Source organism: Capra hircus, chromosome 22 (genome assembly GCF_001704415.2).
Source record: "Capra hircus breed San Clemente chromosome 22, ASM170441v1, whole genome shotgun sequence".
In the NCBI taxonomy this organism is placed as follows: Eukaryota; Metazoa; Chordata; class Mammalia; order Artiodactyla; family Bovidae; genus Capra; species Capra hircus.
In genome coordinates, this window is record NC_030829.1 from 16,204,826 (window position 1) to 16,219,847 (window position 15,022).

At 42.8% G+C, this 15,022-nt stretch overlaps 1 protein-coding gene across 3 annotated transcripts in view; it reads left to right on the forward strand.

The window, feature by feature from the left end:
- The window catches only part of LOC102177570 (zinc finger protein 660), an 80,582-nt gene that overhangs the window by 614 nt on the left and 64,946 nt on the right, over positions 1–15,022 (forward strand). Inside the window, exons 2-4 of one of the 3 annotated variants that reach the window (XM_013973357.2) lie at positions 1,227–1,769; positions 7,573–7,744; positions 11,551–13,733. In XM_013973357.2, the coding sequence (XP_013828811.2) occupies positions 1,347–1,769; positions 7,573–7,744; positions 11,551–13,001 (2,046 nt within the window). In that variant the 5' untranslated portion in view covers positions 1,227–1,346 and the 3' untranslated portion in view covers positions 13,002–13,733. Of the gene's footprint in view, positions 1–1,226; positions 1,770–7,572; positions 7,745–11,547 lie in introns of those variants that run through there. The other 2 variants (XM_018066995.1, XM_018066996.1) reach the window with 2 other exon arrangements.

The following is a 15,022-nucleotide window of genomic DNA, read 5'->3' on the forward strand; positions in this document are numbered from 1 at the left end:
GTCTGTCTTTTCTTTTTAAAGAAGTCGAGGCCTGGGGAGAGAGTTAGTTTACTCAGGTTACCAAGATGCATGGTGACTTTGGAAGTGTAGCACAGATGCCCTAATTAACACCACGGTGCTGATTTTCAGAATTTTATAATATGTAAACTGATAAAAGTTGCCCCAGCCCCAGTTTCAGTATCATTCATTCGTTTCCCAGATATGTGCCTCAGTATCCCAAATACACGCACATGTACAAAGGTGACAGGGAACCAGCTCTGCCCTTTGAATCCTCAGAAAGTGGAGGTGGCAGCGGTGTAAGTCATAAACACAGTGTAAAAAGTGTTCTAGCAGAGGCGTGAATGAAAAAGGTGCTGTGGGTTCACTGAGGCAGTCATCACACTTAACTCCTGGAGAGATAAGCAAAGCTTGCAATGGGAGGTGGGATGAGTGGAAAAGGGTCTGATATTTCTGACTCCATTGTGTTACTTTCCTTTTGTGGCCATCCAGTTTGAGGAGTGTGAGTGGTGAGTTATGGATAAAATAGTTAAAATACAGTGTGTTTGAAGTACAGAGAGGTAGGCTCCCAGCTCCCCTTCCTGGATGAGGCAATCAGGAATGCCTTTAGGAGAAAATGGCATTTGATAGGGATCATGCCAGATGAATAGGTGTTTGTCAAAAGTTTCAGAAGAAGAAAAATCCAAAGAGACGGTATGTGTGGCTTATAGCTGTTTCTGGAGCTTTAGTCCCTACCTTTCGTTATGGTTATCTCTGTCACAGAAGAGTAGAAGACTTTTGAGCAAGCATTTCCAACATAGGTTTATTTGTAAATTTAAAAATGTACTGTTCTACAATGCACATTGTAACACAGCTACTAAATAGTTAAATAACAACTAACTATATTTTAAACACACCTTTTGAATTATCCTGCACATCCCATATTTGGAGATCATTGCAGTATTTCAGTTTGGGTACCTGGGGAAAGTGGTAGGGTGGGTGGCCAGAATAGAGGCCTCAGACTAGGTTGTGAATGCTGGGCATAGAATTTAGGTTTTCTCCTGTAGTTAGGTGATGGAAACCACTGAAACTTTAAAAAAGGAAGTCACTTGGAGAGATGCTTAGAGAGTCCGCCTTGGTTGTGTTCTTTTTTTACCCCCAGGAAGGTTTGCCTTTTAACTGGAGGGTCTGTCATCAGCCTGAGGCTGAACACTCTGGGGAATGTGATTTCTCTCTTGATGTTTCTGTAGGTGACACTCCCATCATCCTACATCCTCAATTCTGACAACAGCTTCTGAGACCTGAATTACAGACCATCATTTTAATTGGACATAAACTGCAAGTGCAGCAAGGCTTTCTTTAGTGTCACAATGGCTACCCACGGCAGGGGAACTTCAGGCCTCTTCCCCAGGGGTGCTGTTCTCCAGAGACGGGAAGGCTGCCTGACTGTGAAACAGGAGCCAGGGAGCCTGACCTGGGGCCACGGCTGCAGCCTCCAAAAGAATCACCCTCCCGTCTGTGAAATTTTCAGGCTCCACTTTAGGCAGTTATGTTATCATGAGATGTCTGGGCCACAGGAGGCACTGAGCCGGCTCCGGGAGCTGTGCCGCTGGTGGTTGATGCCAGAGGTGCACACCAAGGAGCAGATCCTGGAGCTGCTGGTGCTGGAGCAATTCCTGAGCATCCTGCCTGGGGAACTCCGGACCTGGGTGCAGATGCATCACCCTGAGAGTGGTGAGGAGGCTGTGGCTGTGGTGGAGGACTTCCAGAGACACATCAGTGGACCAGGAGAGGTGAGCAGCTGAATCTAGGTTGGCATCTGGAACTGTTCTCTACTGCTTGGGGTAGCCTAGGAATAGGCGTTCTCCATTCCATAGGCTCTAAACTGGTTTCCCTTTAGGATTCCTGAGCCAGTGCCCGTCTCCCCCCCACCTTTTTTTTTTACAAAGAGTTTTGTGCTCCCAGCCTTAAAAATACAGGGCCCAGCCAAGTTCTGTGAATTACTTTGTGAAATACCGTGTTATAAACCTAGCTTAAGCCTGGAGCACCACACACTGCTCCTGACACACAGAGGATCTGCACACTGGTTAGAATAGGGAAGCGTGTCAGCGAGAAGTAGCCCTGAAGATGTGCTGATAATATGATCCCTCATTTGAGAAGTTTCTCATTGCTTCCTTGGACTTCTAAGAGTTAATGGGCTCTTTTCCTGCTTTTCAGGTTCCTTATGAGATGTGACAGGTCTGGGCTTCAGCATCGTTTTTTTCCTTTATAGCTTTCCAAACCCAACTGGCATCTTTCTGCTTCTTTAATTCTAATTTTGATTTTACCTATTTTCTAGAATTCTTTCAAGTTTTAAGTCAAGGTAATGCAAATGAAAGGAAAGCTTGGAGAAGTCACCAGTGTCATAACAGTGTGAAGGCTGACTCCTAGGATCATAGAGCTAACTAGCTCAGTGACCATGTGTATCAGTCACAATTCAGCCAGAGAAACAAAACCAATAGGAAATTATATATTGGGTTGGCCAAAAAAGTTTGTTTAGGTTTTACCATAAGATGTTATGGAAAAACCCAAATGAACTTTTTAGTCAACCCAGTGTATGTCTGTTGCTAGAAAGTGACTTATGTCACTATGGGACCTTGTGAGTCTAGTCAAGAATTTGCAAGGCAGGTTGTCAGAAAGTTAGGCTAGAACTGTGATTCACAGGTTGAAGCAGCTATCCACAGAAAGAATTCCTTCTTCATGGAACTTTCAGTTCTGATTTTAAGACCTTGCTACTGTTTAAATCAAGCCCATCTAGACTATCTAAGATAACCTCCTTTACTTAAACTGATTATGAGTGAAAACTCATACTTTATACACTTGTATAAAGTATCTTCACAGTTAACACCTAGATTAGAGCTAAATTGACATCAAAAGACGATCACAATGTGGATAATCAGTTCTTCCTGATGAGTCTTCAATTGCTTCTCTTGTAACTGAGCATGATGGATTAGGGTCCCCTCTACATTTCCTCCTTTGTGCTTTACCAGGGAAAACCAGTATGTGAAATTTCCCAGGTACCCTGTACAGCATTCTATTCAGTGCTTTTTCAAAAATGATTATATGTCTGGGCCTAGGAAATCAATTCCAGTTGATTGGAGTCCTAGGATTAGACCTTTTCCCAAAAGTCGAAATGCTTTGACAGTTTCAAATCCATTGTTCGATCATTATTTCCTGGGTATACAAGTAAGTGAAAATTACTCAGTTGTGTTCATCTCTTTGTGTCCCCATGGACTGTAGCCCACCAGGCTTCTCTGTCCTTGGAATTATCCAGGCAAGAATACTGAAGTGGGTTCCATTCTCTTCTCCAGAGGATCTTCCCGACCCAGGGATTGAACTCAGGTCTCCTGCATTGCAAGTGGATTCTTTACCTTCTGAGCCACCAGGGAAGCCCATAAACAAGTAAACACAGGAATAAGTTAATTATCAGCAGAGTCTAGAGGACAACTTGGCCCAACCATAGTCAAGGACAAGTGGTTGTGGAAATGTTTAGAGTGCCATTTAGTGAGGAGTGTAGAAAGATTTCCCTATCTTCTGCCTTTTACTTAAGCATAAGAGAATGTCCCCTCCATTAAAACTGTCGCTTGGGACTTCCCTGGTCATCTATAGATGCCGTGCTTCCAATGCAGGGGGCCCAGGTTCAACCCCTGGACAGGGAAATGGGTCCCACACGCCGTAACTAAGAATTTGCGTGTCACAACTAAAAGATGCCTCATGCAGCCAGATAAATAAATAATAATTTTTTAATTAAAAAAAATATACTGTCTTTTATCCAGGGAACCTCAGAAAAAAGGTGACTGAGTCACAAACCTAAGAGAATGACTAACAGTTGACAGGGCCACTGAACATTCATGGGGCTCTAACCTAGAAGTGAGATATTTGGACTCCATTTCTTACTCTGCCGCTGTTGTCAGTTTAAGTTTTTCAACATGAAAACATGAGAACAGGGCTGTCTCACCTAGTCTGAACTCAGAAAGTGTTTTCTTTTGACTAAATGGAAAAAAAAAACCACACAGAGGATTTTTCATGAAAATTTGCCAGGTGAAGATGGCAGGGTGTCATTTTGATCAGCAGGAGTGAGTGAGCATGTGCATGCGTGTACACTGGGGCTGGAGAGTGTTGTAGGGACATCCCTGCTGGGTTGAGAATCACGCAGTTTACAAAATGCTTTATATCTGTTTTAATTTGTATTCCTAGCAAGCTTCCAAATAGTAGCTCAAATAGTGATCATCTCCATTTGACAAGCAATGCAAGTACAGAGAGGTTAATTGGCTTATCTAAGATGATAGAGCTAGTGTGTGTAAGATGACAGAGCTAGTGTGTGTGTTTGTGTTAATTGCTCAGTCGTGTCTGACTCTTTAAACATTCCTTTTGTCCATGTGTATGGGACCAGGATTTTCCAGTTCCTATATTCTACGCCACTACCTTTCCCCTAACATGTTGCTGTGGAATGCTATCGGGATGAAAATTGGAATGGGGTTTCCATGGCCTGCAAGAAAAGGACCCCGATGAGTCCTAGGGAATGAATGGAACTTTATCAGGATTTAATTATGAGTGAGTTACAAGGTTGTGTTATCACAGTGCAGTTAAGTTCTGTTTTCTGCCAGTACCCACAGCTGCTGTGTTTAAGAGTGCTAAGTCCCATTGATAAGAACCATCCAGTGGAGAGATGGGGAAGCACAGGCCCCAAGGAGCCTCTTGGACCTACCATTTCATTGGAGAGATACACACTAAAGGAGGAGCCCCCTCACTTCTCAGCAGATGTAACCCAAGAGGGCAAATCCAATGTACTTTGTTGAAGAAGTTATTCTCAGCTTATGCTGTACTATGTACCTGCCAGAATGAGTGAGCTTATAAGTATGATTTATTTAAGATAACCAACAAGGACCTGCTATATAACACAAGGAACTGTACTCAATATTCTGTAACAACCTAAATGAGAAAAGAATTTGAGAGTAAATGTGTATAATATGTATCACTGAATTACTTTGCTGTACACCTGAAACTAACATGGCATTGCAAATCAACTATATTTCAGGTTTTAAAAATATGATTTATTTAGATATTTTAGGTTTTCTGCTCATTTAGCTGGTAAAAGTAGTAACCATGAGATTGCGAGGAACTGATTTGATGACAACAAGGAAGGGTTACAAATGAAAGGTCTGTACTGAGATAGTCTCAAGGTCTCTAAAGATTGGTGTTAACTGATCCCATTTGACTTTTTATTTTTTAATTCTTTTTTTTTCCTATTTGACTTCTTACATAAATTTTTGGAGAGAGGTAGTATATACTGAAAACCAATTTTTTTTTTTTTTTTTTATTTTGACTGCTCTGGATCTTTGTTGCTGCTTGCAGGCTTTCCCTAGTTGCAGTGAGCAGAGGCCACTCTCTACTTGCAGTGCATGGGATTTTCATTGTGGTGACTTATTTTGTTGCAGAGCATGGGCTCTAGGCATGCAGGCTCAATAGTTGTGGCCCACAGGCTTACTTGCTTCAAGGCATGTGGAATCTTCTCAGAGCAGGGATCAAACCTGTGTCCCCTGCATTGCAAAGCAGATTCTTTACCACTAGACCACCGCAGAAGTTCCTGAAAACCAAGTTTGCATGTCAGTTCAGTCGCTCAGTCGTGTCCGGTTCTTTGCGACCCCATGGACTGCAACATGCCAGTCTTCCCTGTCCATCACCAACTCTCGGAGCTTGCTCAAACTCATGTCCATTGAGTCAGTGATGCCTTCCAACCATCTCATCTCATCCTCTGTCATCCCCTTCTCTTCCTGCCTTCATTCTTTCCCAGCATCAGGGGTTTTTCTAGTGAGTCAGTTCTTCCTGTCCATCACCATCTCCCGGAGTTCACGCAAGCTCACATCCATCGAGTTGGTGATGCCATCCAGCCATCTCATCCTCTGTTGTCCCCTTCTTCTCCTGCCCCCAATCCCTCCCAGCATCAGAGTCTCTTCCAATGAGTCAACTCTTCGCATGAGGTGGCCAAAGTATTGGAGTTTCAGCTTCAGCTTCAGTCCTTCCAATGAATATTCAGGACTGATTTCCTTTAGGATGGACTGGTTGGATCTCCTTGCAGTCCAAGGGACTGTCAAGAGTCTTCTCCAACACCACAGTTCAGAAGTATCCATTCTTTGGCGCTCAGCTTTCTTTATAGTCCCAACTCTCACATCCATACATGACCACTGGAAAACCAAAGCTTTGACTAGACAGACCTTTGTTGGCAAAGTAATGTCTCTGCTTTTTAATATGCTATCTAGGTTGGTCATAACTTTCCTTCCAAGGGGCAAGCGTCTTTTAATTTCATGTCTGTAGTCACCATCTGCAGTGATTTTGGAGCCCCCCAAAATAAAGTCTTTCACTGTTTCCATTGTTTCCCCATCTATTTGTGATGAAGTGATGGGACCGGATACTATGATCTTAGTTTTCTGAATGTTGAATTTTCCCTAGACAGCATATTAAAAGCAGAGACATTACTTTGCCAACAAAGGTCCATCTAGTCAAAGCTATGGTTTTTCCAGTAAGCATGTATGGATGTGAGAGTTGGACTATAAAGAAAGCTGAGCACCAAAGAATTGATGCTTTTGAATTGTGGTGTTGAAGAAGACTCTTGAGAGTTCCTTGGACTGCAAGGACATCCAATCAGTCCATCCTAAGGGAAATCAGTCCTAAATATTCATTGGAAGGACTGATGCTGAAGCTGAAACTCCCAATACTTTGGTCACTTGATGTGAGAAACTGATTCACTGGGAAAGACCCTGATGCTGAGAAAGATTGAAGGCAGGAGGAGAAGGGGACAATGGCAAAATATTGAGAGGAAGGCATTCAGCATAATGCCACCACTGAGCTAAGCATTGTTCTAGGAATGTGTGATCAAGACAGAGTTCTCACCCCCAGAAAGCTTATATTTCACTGGCAGAGAAATAGACAATAAAGTAATAAAGCAATTAAAAATTAATATGTGCCATAGAAAATATTATCAGGTAATTTGAGAGAGAGAATTACTATCCTTGCTTTGTCAGCATGGTCCAGGATGGTCTCTCTGAAGATGAGATACTTTTGCTGAGAGAAGCTGGAAAAGCTAAGGTTTGTCAGCAGCTGTATTGGGATATTGCTCCAGGTGTCAGCCTTGGTAGCATAATTCATGCACATACGGGTACACACACCTATCACTTTTTACTTCCTTTGTATTTGTGATTGACCTGTTCTGTAGGTTAAGGCCCTTGGGAGCATACAGAGTTACTGTCCTGACTCCTTTATCTAGGTGGTTCTTCATGAGAACATGTGTGTCTGAAGCACTAGCCCAGAGTGGAAATAGTTCTATAATCTGGTCTTGAAGCTCCTGCCAAGAGGGGCAACAGAGGGATGGCAAGTAGGACTGCAAGCTGTAGATCCTGCTTGGACAGTATTCTCCTACTTGGCTAACCTGGTAGGGCTAGAAGGACCCTCTGGCTCTTCTTTTCCTGGCTTCCTCTCTTGGGAGTGCTTCCTAGAGGTCTTGGGTTCTGTACCTTCATGAATGCTGTTTTGGACCCAATTTTATTTCCTTGTCTCTAGGTTTCAGCTCCAGGGCGGGAAAAGGAGATGCATTCTGAAGAGAAGACAGCATTGGGTGCAACACAGGAATCTCCTTTTACCTCACCCCACCGTGAGGGTTCAGCCCCTGGAGCCCACCTGGAGCCTGCTCGTGATCCTGGGGCACACCACCACCTCTCCAGTGGGCACTCTGGTACTCACCTCCCTGTCTCTGGCCTTCAGTCATTCTTCCTTGCTCTCCTTTGGAGTCTTCCTTTCCTTCATCTCCCATCTTTCACCCCATTGGCCCCTTATCACCCTGCCCTGTGTCTTTCTTCCCTGGTGACTTCATTCCTTTTGCTTATTCTCCAATCATTTATGTATTTAGTACATTTTTATCAAGCACATCTCATGCAAAAACACTGTTGAGGACCAAAGAGATGTACTACACCATTGATACTTATAAAGAGCTTGTTGTCTGGTTGCCAGAGGGTCAGTCCTAAGTGCAAGAAAGGGCAACCTAATCAGATACATCTGAGTGATATCAGTCCCCAAGCATTTGGGGCCGTCACAGATCAGCCATGTGGGCATTATAAACAGTGAGCAAAATCACTGTGGGTTGGAGTGGCTGGAGAATGTTTCGTGGCAGAGGGATTGAACAGTGAAAAATGGGGAAGGGATTAGAAGTGGGGAGAGAGGTGGTTGGTGCCAGAACAGAATGTAAAGCAAAGGCTCGCTAAGTTGGGAGTTCCTTGGACCACACTGAGGTACGATCAGGAGGGACTTATCTGGGAGCCTGGGTTCTGCTTGTGTAGGGCCTTTGGGTGGAGCCCAGGAAGATTTGTGGGGTGGGTGCAGTGTTAGAAAACTATTCCAGAAGGATTACATAGCACATGAGCACTGTGGATAGAGTGAGGAGCCCAGTGGCTGGGAGCCTTAGGAAGAGGCTAGTGTCACAGAACAGAAGTGATTGCCTGAGTGGATTTGGGTGGAATGAAAAGTGATAGATGTGACAGACATTTGAAGGAAAAATCCATGAGACAATGGAGAGGAAGGGGGATTAGTAGGTTTTAGATGATGTTTGGAATCACTGAGGAAACTTGGGAAGTCAGGAAAAGAAGATGGAAACATGCATTTTAAACAGTGAACTTAAGGTCTTGTGGGACACCCAAATGAAATGTCCAGATAGGCAGCTGGAGGCTTGTGGTAGGGGTCTCAGAGAACGGAGAACTTCAGAGCAGCATTAGAGAATGGGAGCCATGAGATCTCTGAAAGAGGAAAGAGGGTCACTCTGAGGCCTAAGTGCCTGCAGCATCCTTGATGAATGGGCAAATGAAGAAAGAGGCCCCACAGCCTAAGGGGCAGAGAGGTAGGGGGAGGGCAAGCAGGCTGCTGCTGGGGAAGCCACGGAGGAGAGAAGGTGGTCAGAAGTGTAGCTTCCTACCTAGCGTGGCAGAGAGAGGGCTGGAAGGAGCTGGCAGTTCTGTTTGACCAAGGACCTTCTGCATCTCCAGGGAAAGTTCACAGTTTCCATGGATAACACCTTTATGGAATAGATGTGAGGGTCAGTGTATGTGGAGCTGCTTGGGTTCTCTTGAATCCATTTACTGGGATACAGACCTCCTCATTGGAAACAAGAACAGGGCTGATCCCACTCAGAGATTTCTTTCTTCCCTCAGCTCAGGGTGCTTCCCTGGTACCCGCCCTTCCCCAAGTGGGGAACGTAGGAGACCAAGCAGTAGCAACTGTGCTTCAAATGGTCAGGCCCCAGGTGAGCTTCCTGAGTTCCAAGTCTGTGACCCAGGAGTAGCAAGGCCTCATCTCCGGGGCTCTGGCCCATTCTGAGGCTGCACCTGTGGCCTCCCTGCCTAACTGCTTCCCCTGGAGCTGGTCTTGTCCCCTGAGTTCATGGACTGTATCTTACCTTGAACTTGTCCTTTTATTCATGTGTCCTAGCTTCCTTCTGTCTCTCCATCCCTTTGGCCACCAGGTACCCAATTCTGTGCTCTTGGTAACGCTTATGACTTGGCCCCTTAGCCTGGGAATGTCGCTGAGAAGTAAAAGCTTGTCATTCCAGGAGGCTGCAGAGTTGGAGTTCCTATCTGTGAACTATTCTTAGAATTGGAAAGGTGCAGCACTCAGCCAGAGAGCCCTGTACCAGAACATCATGCTGGAAAACTGCCACAGCCTGGCCCCATTGGGTAATGACTCTGCTCCCCAATAATTTAGAGTCGGCCCTCTTTGCTGTGTTCTTATTCTTTGAAATTATGAAAATGTAAAGAGACAAAGTGGGGAGAATAATAAAGTGAATTTCTCTATATCAATACCCACTATAATTTTTGTTAACATTCTCTTTACTTCCTGATTACTTAAGCTGGGCTGGTTTAATTAGAATTTGTAGTTGGACAGAATAGAGAGCCACTCAATTACTGTCAGTCATGAGCTAAGTTACTTACAATAAAGCTGAAGGAATGGAAACCCTGAGCAGACTGACCAACCAGACTTTGGGAAAGAAAGCCTTGTAGGAGCCTAGAAGCCTTGCAGCAGAAGTGAAAGGGTTTTCATGCCATTGTCTTCAGATAGCAGCACCCTACATATATGTTTCCATTTGTCACTGATAACCATTCTCTTCACTCTGAATGTTTTTGTTTCTCTGAGCTCCTTAATTAGCCTTTCTGTTTCCTCATATGTTCTGGTTGCTGTGGCTTCTGATGGATTTTTTTCTCCATAGAGCATTTCAACTTGAGCTACTTCTAATTTCTTTCGTCTCCTACTTTCAGTTCATAATTAAATATCATCTTTGAGCAGAACTTTGTTCCAGGCTACCTGGAACTGGTGACTATTCTACAGATAAACTATACTTGGGTCTGGTGTTTGGTCCTGGTCCAGTCACCTGTTGTCCATCCTGGAATGAGCTGAGTTGCTTGGCACAAAGCATGTTTGCCTTGGGTTCCCCTTCAGAAATAATGGGGCACAGCTGCTTCCAGGAAGTGGGTGTTGTCAGGGGAGGTTCTGGGGTTGACAGGTCTGAGACAGTAGCCTACTCTGAAGAGAATGGACTTAGAAGTCAAGGATTCAGACATCTGTAACTGTACACACTAAAGTACTTGACGATTTATAGCCCTGATGTCGATGTGAGTGAAAGGAACCAACATTTTTTGTATTAAACTATAACCATGATTGCTCTGCCTTCTCCCAACTATTATAGAATTTAAAAGCAAATATTTATTGCTTATTTTCCCATGATTCCTGATTATCAACATACCAAAGACATGTTTGATTTATATTTCAAGTTATTGATGCCAGTCTTAATTTTCTGTATAGTACTGTAACTACCAGTCCAGTGTTCCAGGGACTAGGAGGTCCCCAGTTTTAGAGCTCTGCTCTCCCCTTAACACTTTTCCTCAGTGTTTCTCTACTTGTGGCTTCTCCACACCCTGTCCCTGTCCTGTTACTCCAGAATCACTCCTTTTTGTACACTTTTTCCTGATCATACCCTTGTAATATACATTTCCCTTCAACTCTCATGTTTGCCCACATCATTTCTCATATTTGGTTTAGAGTATTTACCACCACTCTCCTCAACATCTTTACTGTGAACTGTGGAGCCATATAGTGTCATGGTTGGAGTGGACCCAAGAGTTCATCGTTTTACTAAGGAGACACCACATCTAAGTGACTTCTGGGAGATCACACTGTGCTTTACAGTCTGATCTCTTGCCTTTCAATTGGCCTGCCCCGCCCCCGCCCCCCCCCCCCCCCCCGGCTGTGCTGGCTCCACATGCCTGTGTTCTGATAGCTCTGCTTCATACCTCCTCTATGGACTAGCTTCCCCTCTTTGTTTTTCTGTCCATGAAGAAAAATTTGAGCCATTTCCCATTTTTCTCCTGTTCTCAATGTGTCTCCTCATTTCTTACCCTCAATGTGAATTTTTAGTTAGCTAGATAGGCTCCTGATAGTTCGATTTCCCCAATAGGACAAGAAGTGAATGACAGTTGTTTTCTTCTGACTTGGCAGCAGATGAGAACAGGATGGTGCTTTCACAGTTGGCTCCAAAGCAGGAGATTTCTGAAGAACTGAAGTCATCTGACAGGATCTTAGGGGTGTTCTGTGGAATGATTCCTGTAGGACAAGAAGCTGGGACTGCCAGTAAAGAGGCTTTAGAGAATCTAGAAGTTCAACCCTCAGATGAAGAAGGAACCAGACTGGAAGGTGATTTCTTAGAAATAACACAGGAGGATAAAAAGAAATCCACAGAGGATCAATATGATGAGTATAAGGAACTTGGGGGACATCTAGATCTGTTCTCTGGTCTCTCAGAACATCAGGGAGTTCTGAAGGGACAGAAATTGTATCACTGTGATGAATGTGGTAAAGCTTTTAATCGGAGTTCACACCTCATTGGGCATCAGAGAATCCACACTGGAGAGAAACCATATGAGTGTTCTGAATGTGGCAAGACCTTCAGGCAGACCTCTCAGCTCGTTGTCCACCTCAGAATCCATACAGGGGAAAAACCTTATGAATGCAGTGATTGTGGAAAGACCTATCGCCACAGCTCCCATCTCATTCAACACCAGAGACTTCATACTGGGGAGAAACCATATAAATGTAATGAATGTGCAAAAACTTTCACCCAGAGTTCCCAGCTCATTGACCACCAGAGAACTCATAGTGGGGAGAAGCCATATGAATGCAACAAGTGTGGGGAGGCCTTCATTCGAAATAAAAGCCTTATCTGCCATCAGGTACTTCATACTGGTAAGAAACCTTACAAGTGTGAGGAGTGTGGGAAAGCTTTCTGTTCTAACAGAAATCTTATTGACCATCAGAGAATCCACACTGGGGAGAAGCCTTATGAGTGTAATGAATGTGGCAAGGCCTTCAGTCGGAGTAAATGTCTTATTCGACATCAGAGCCTCCACACTGGGGAAAAACCATACAAATGCAGTGAGTGTGGGAAAGCCTTCAATCAGAACTCTCAACTTGCTGACCATGAGCGAATTCATACTGGAGAAAAACCTTTTGAATGTAATGAGTGTGGTAAGGCATTCAGTCTGAGTAAATGTCTCATTCGACATCAGCGACTTCACACTGGTGAAAAGCCATATAAATGCAAAGAGTGTGGAAAATCCTTTAATCAAAATTCACATCTTATTATTCATCAGAGAATACACACTGGTGAAAAACCTTATGAATGTAATGAATGTGGAAAGGTCTTCAGTTACAGCTCCAGTCTTATGGTACATCAGAGAACCCATACTGGGGAAAAACCCTATAAATGCAAAGATTGTGAGAAAGCTTTTGGTGACAGTTCACAGCTCATTGTACACCAGAGAGTTCATACTGGAGAGAAACCCTATGAATGTATTGAGTGTGGGAAAGCCTTCAGTCAGCGTTCTACTTTCAATCACCACCAGCGAACTCATACTGGAGAGAAGCACTCAGGTCTGGCTCGATCTGTTTCTTAAGACATGATTCTCTAAGACAGCAAGGAACTTTGGTTAAGGTTTCTATATAAGGAGTATGTTCACTCTGTTCTCTGCTTTCAACCACTGATCAAAGTGGACCATCTCTAAAGGTTCTCTGTGGTGGGAGAGGGAATTAACAATGCAGTCCTTCCCAACTACTGTTTAAAAATCTATCTTATTTCTTATTCATTCATCCCCAAATCAGAATGTGTGTTTCTCTAGGACAGAGATATTTCCTTTTTCTGTTTCATTTCCTCCCTTTTACCATTTACATAAAGTCATTCTCTAAGATGCTGATTCACTTCTTGGTTATGGCCCTCTTTATGTGCTATTTATTACTTCTTTATCTACTTTTTAAACTCCTACTCTAATATGGTCCCTCACCACTTAAGTTCCCTGTCTAGAAAGTCTTTTTTTTTTTTCGTTTCCTTTGCTGATCTGTGTCCTACAGAACCTGCCAGATCCAACTCATCTTGAAAGACTCTCTTCTTCAAATACTTCTCCATTCATGTTAAACTTCTTTTCATTGGACTTCAGTACTTTGAGTTAGCTGGTGGTGTATGTACAACTGTTGTTAAATGACCTTGTAAATTATTCTCAACCTACTATATATGTGTGTACGTTCATGCCAACATATTATAGACTCTTTGAGGTTGGATATAGTATTTCTTTAAGTACATAGATAATGATTTTCATATGGTGGTAGTTTAATAAATACCTTTTTAAAACTCAGCTTTCTAACTGAACCATTCTTAAATTAGGCACAATCTCCCCTCCCCCTGGCCTCCCACCAGACTAGAAGCTTCTAAATATAGATCTTATATCTTCATAGAATATCACATAACAAAGCCCTCATCAATTTCTGCATATACCTCTGGAAGTCTCATTACTGCTATCTCGGTTTCTGATAAATTTTCTATTGGGTTTAGGAAGTTTCCTTCTATTCTTATTTTTGGAAGCAGTGATACAATGTAGTAGTTAAGTGCATAGATTTTTTTTTTTTTGGCCACAGCACAAGATGTGGGACCTTAGTTCCGCAGCCAGGGATCAAACATGTGTCCCCTGCATTTGAAGCACTGAGGCTTAACCATTGGACCACCAGGTAAGTCCCATGAGCATAGATTTTTGTGCCTGGTATTCTAGGTTCAAATCCTGACTTTTCCCACTTTCTTAGGTAGGTGATCCTCAGTAAGTCATTTAGTTTCCTTGTGTTTAGCTCTCCCTTGTATAAAATGGAGCTACAGCTGGACTGTGAGGGTAAAATTAGTTCGTAAGGGTAAGGCACTTAAAACAGTGTTGGCACTTAAAACAGTGCTTGGCACATACTGTACCACCTAGAACATATTATTATTTTATATTTTGAGTTTTTATTATGATGGCTTTTAAGTTCTACATGATTTTTTTTAATCCACTTGTATAATTTTATAGATAATGTCCTTTATTTTTGTAATTTCGGGGAGGGTAAGTTTCTAAATAGTTGGAGTTTCCTTATACTCCTGGGAAAAAAGCCATTTGTTCCTGATAATTTTTTCAAGTACAGAACTAAATTGAATTTACTATTAAGTTTTTGCCTGCTTTGCAAAATGTTTTTCTTTAATTACTCTGGAAGAACTGGAATAATATGGGAATGATTCTTTGAACAATAAAAATAACTCTGCCCAATCTGTTTTGGGGGATGAAGGAATTGAGAGGGATGAATTTTTTTTGTTCCTACCCTGAGAGACATAAATCTTTAGCAGCATTTTTATTTTTTCAGTTGTTGCCCTCTTTAAGTTTCCATCTCTGTGTAAATTTTGGTGATACATATCTGGAAGTCATCCTTTTACTGGACTGACAGTGGCATAAAGCTGCACTTCATATTTGATAAAGTTCTACTCTTTTGTATATGTAGTTAAGCTCTGTTTCATCCATAGTGTTTTACATTTTGGTTTCCTTTCAGTTTTTCTTTCATGATTGCCATGTTTATTTTGTTTTTCTTTGGAACTCCACTTTTTCTTGAATATATTTTTTCATATGTCCTT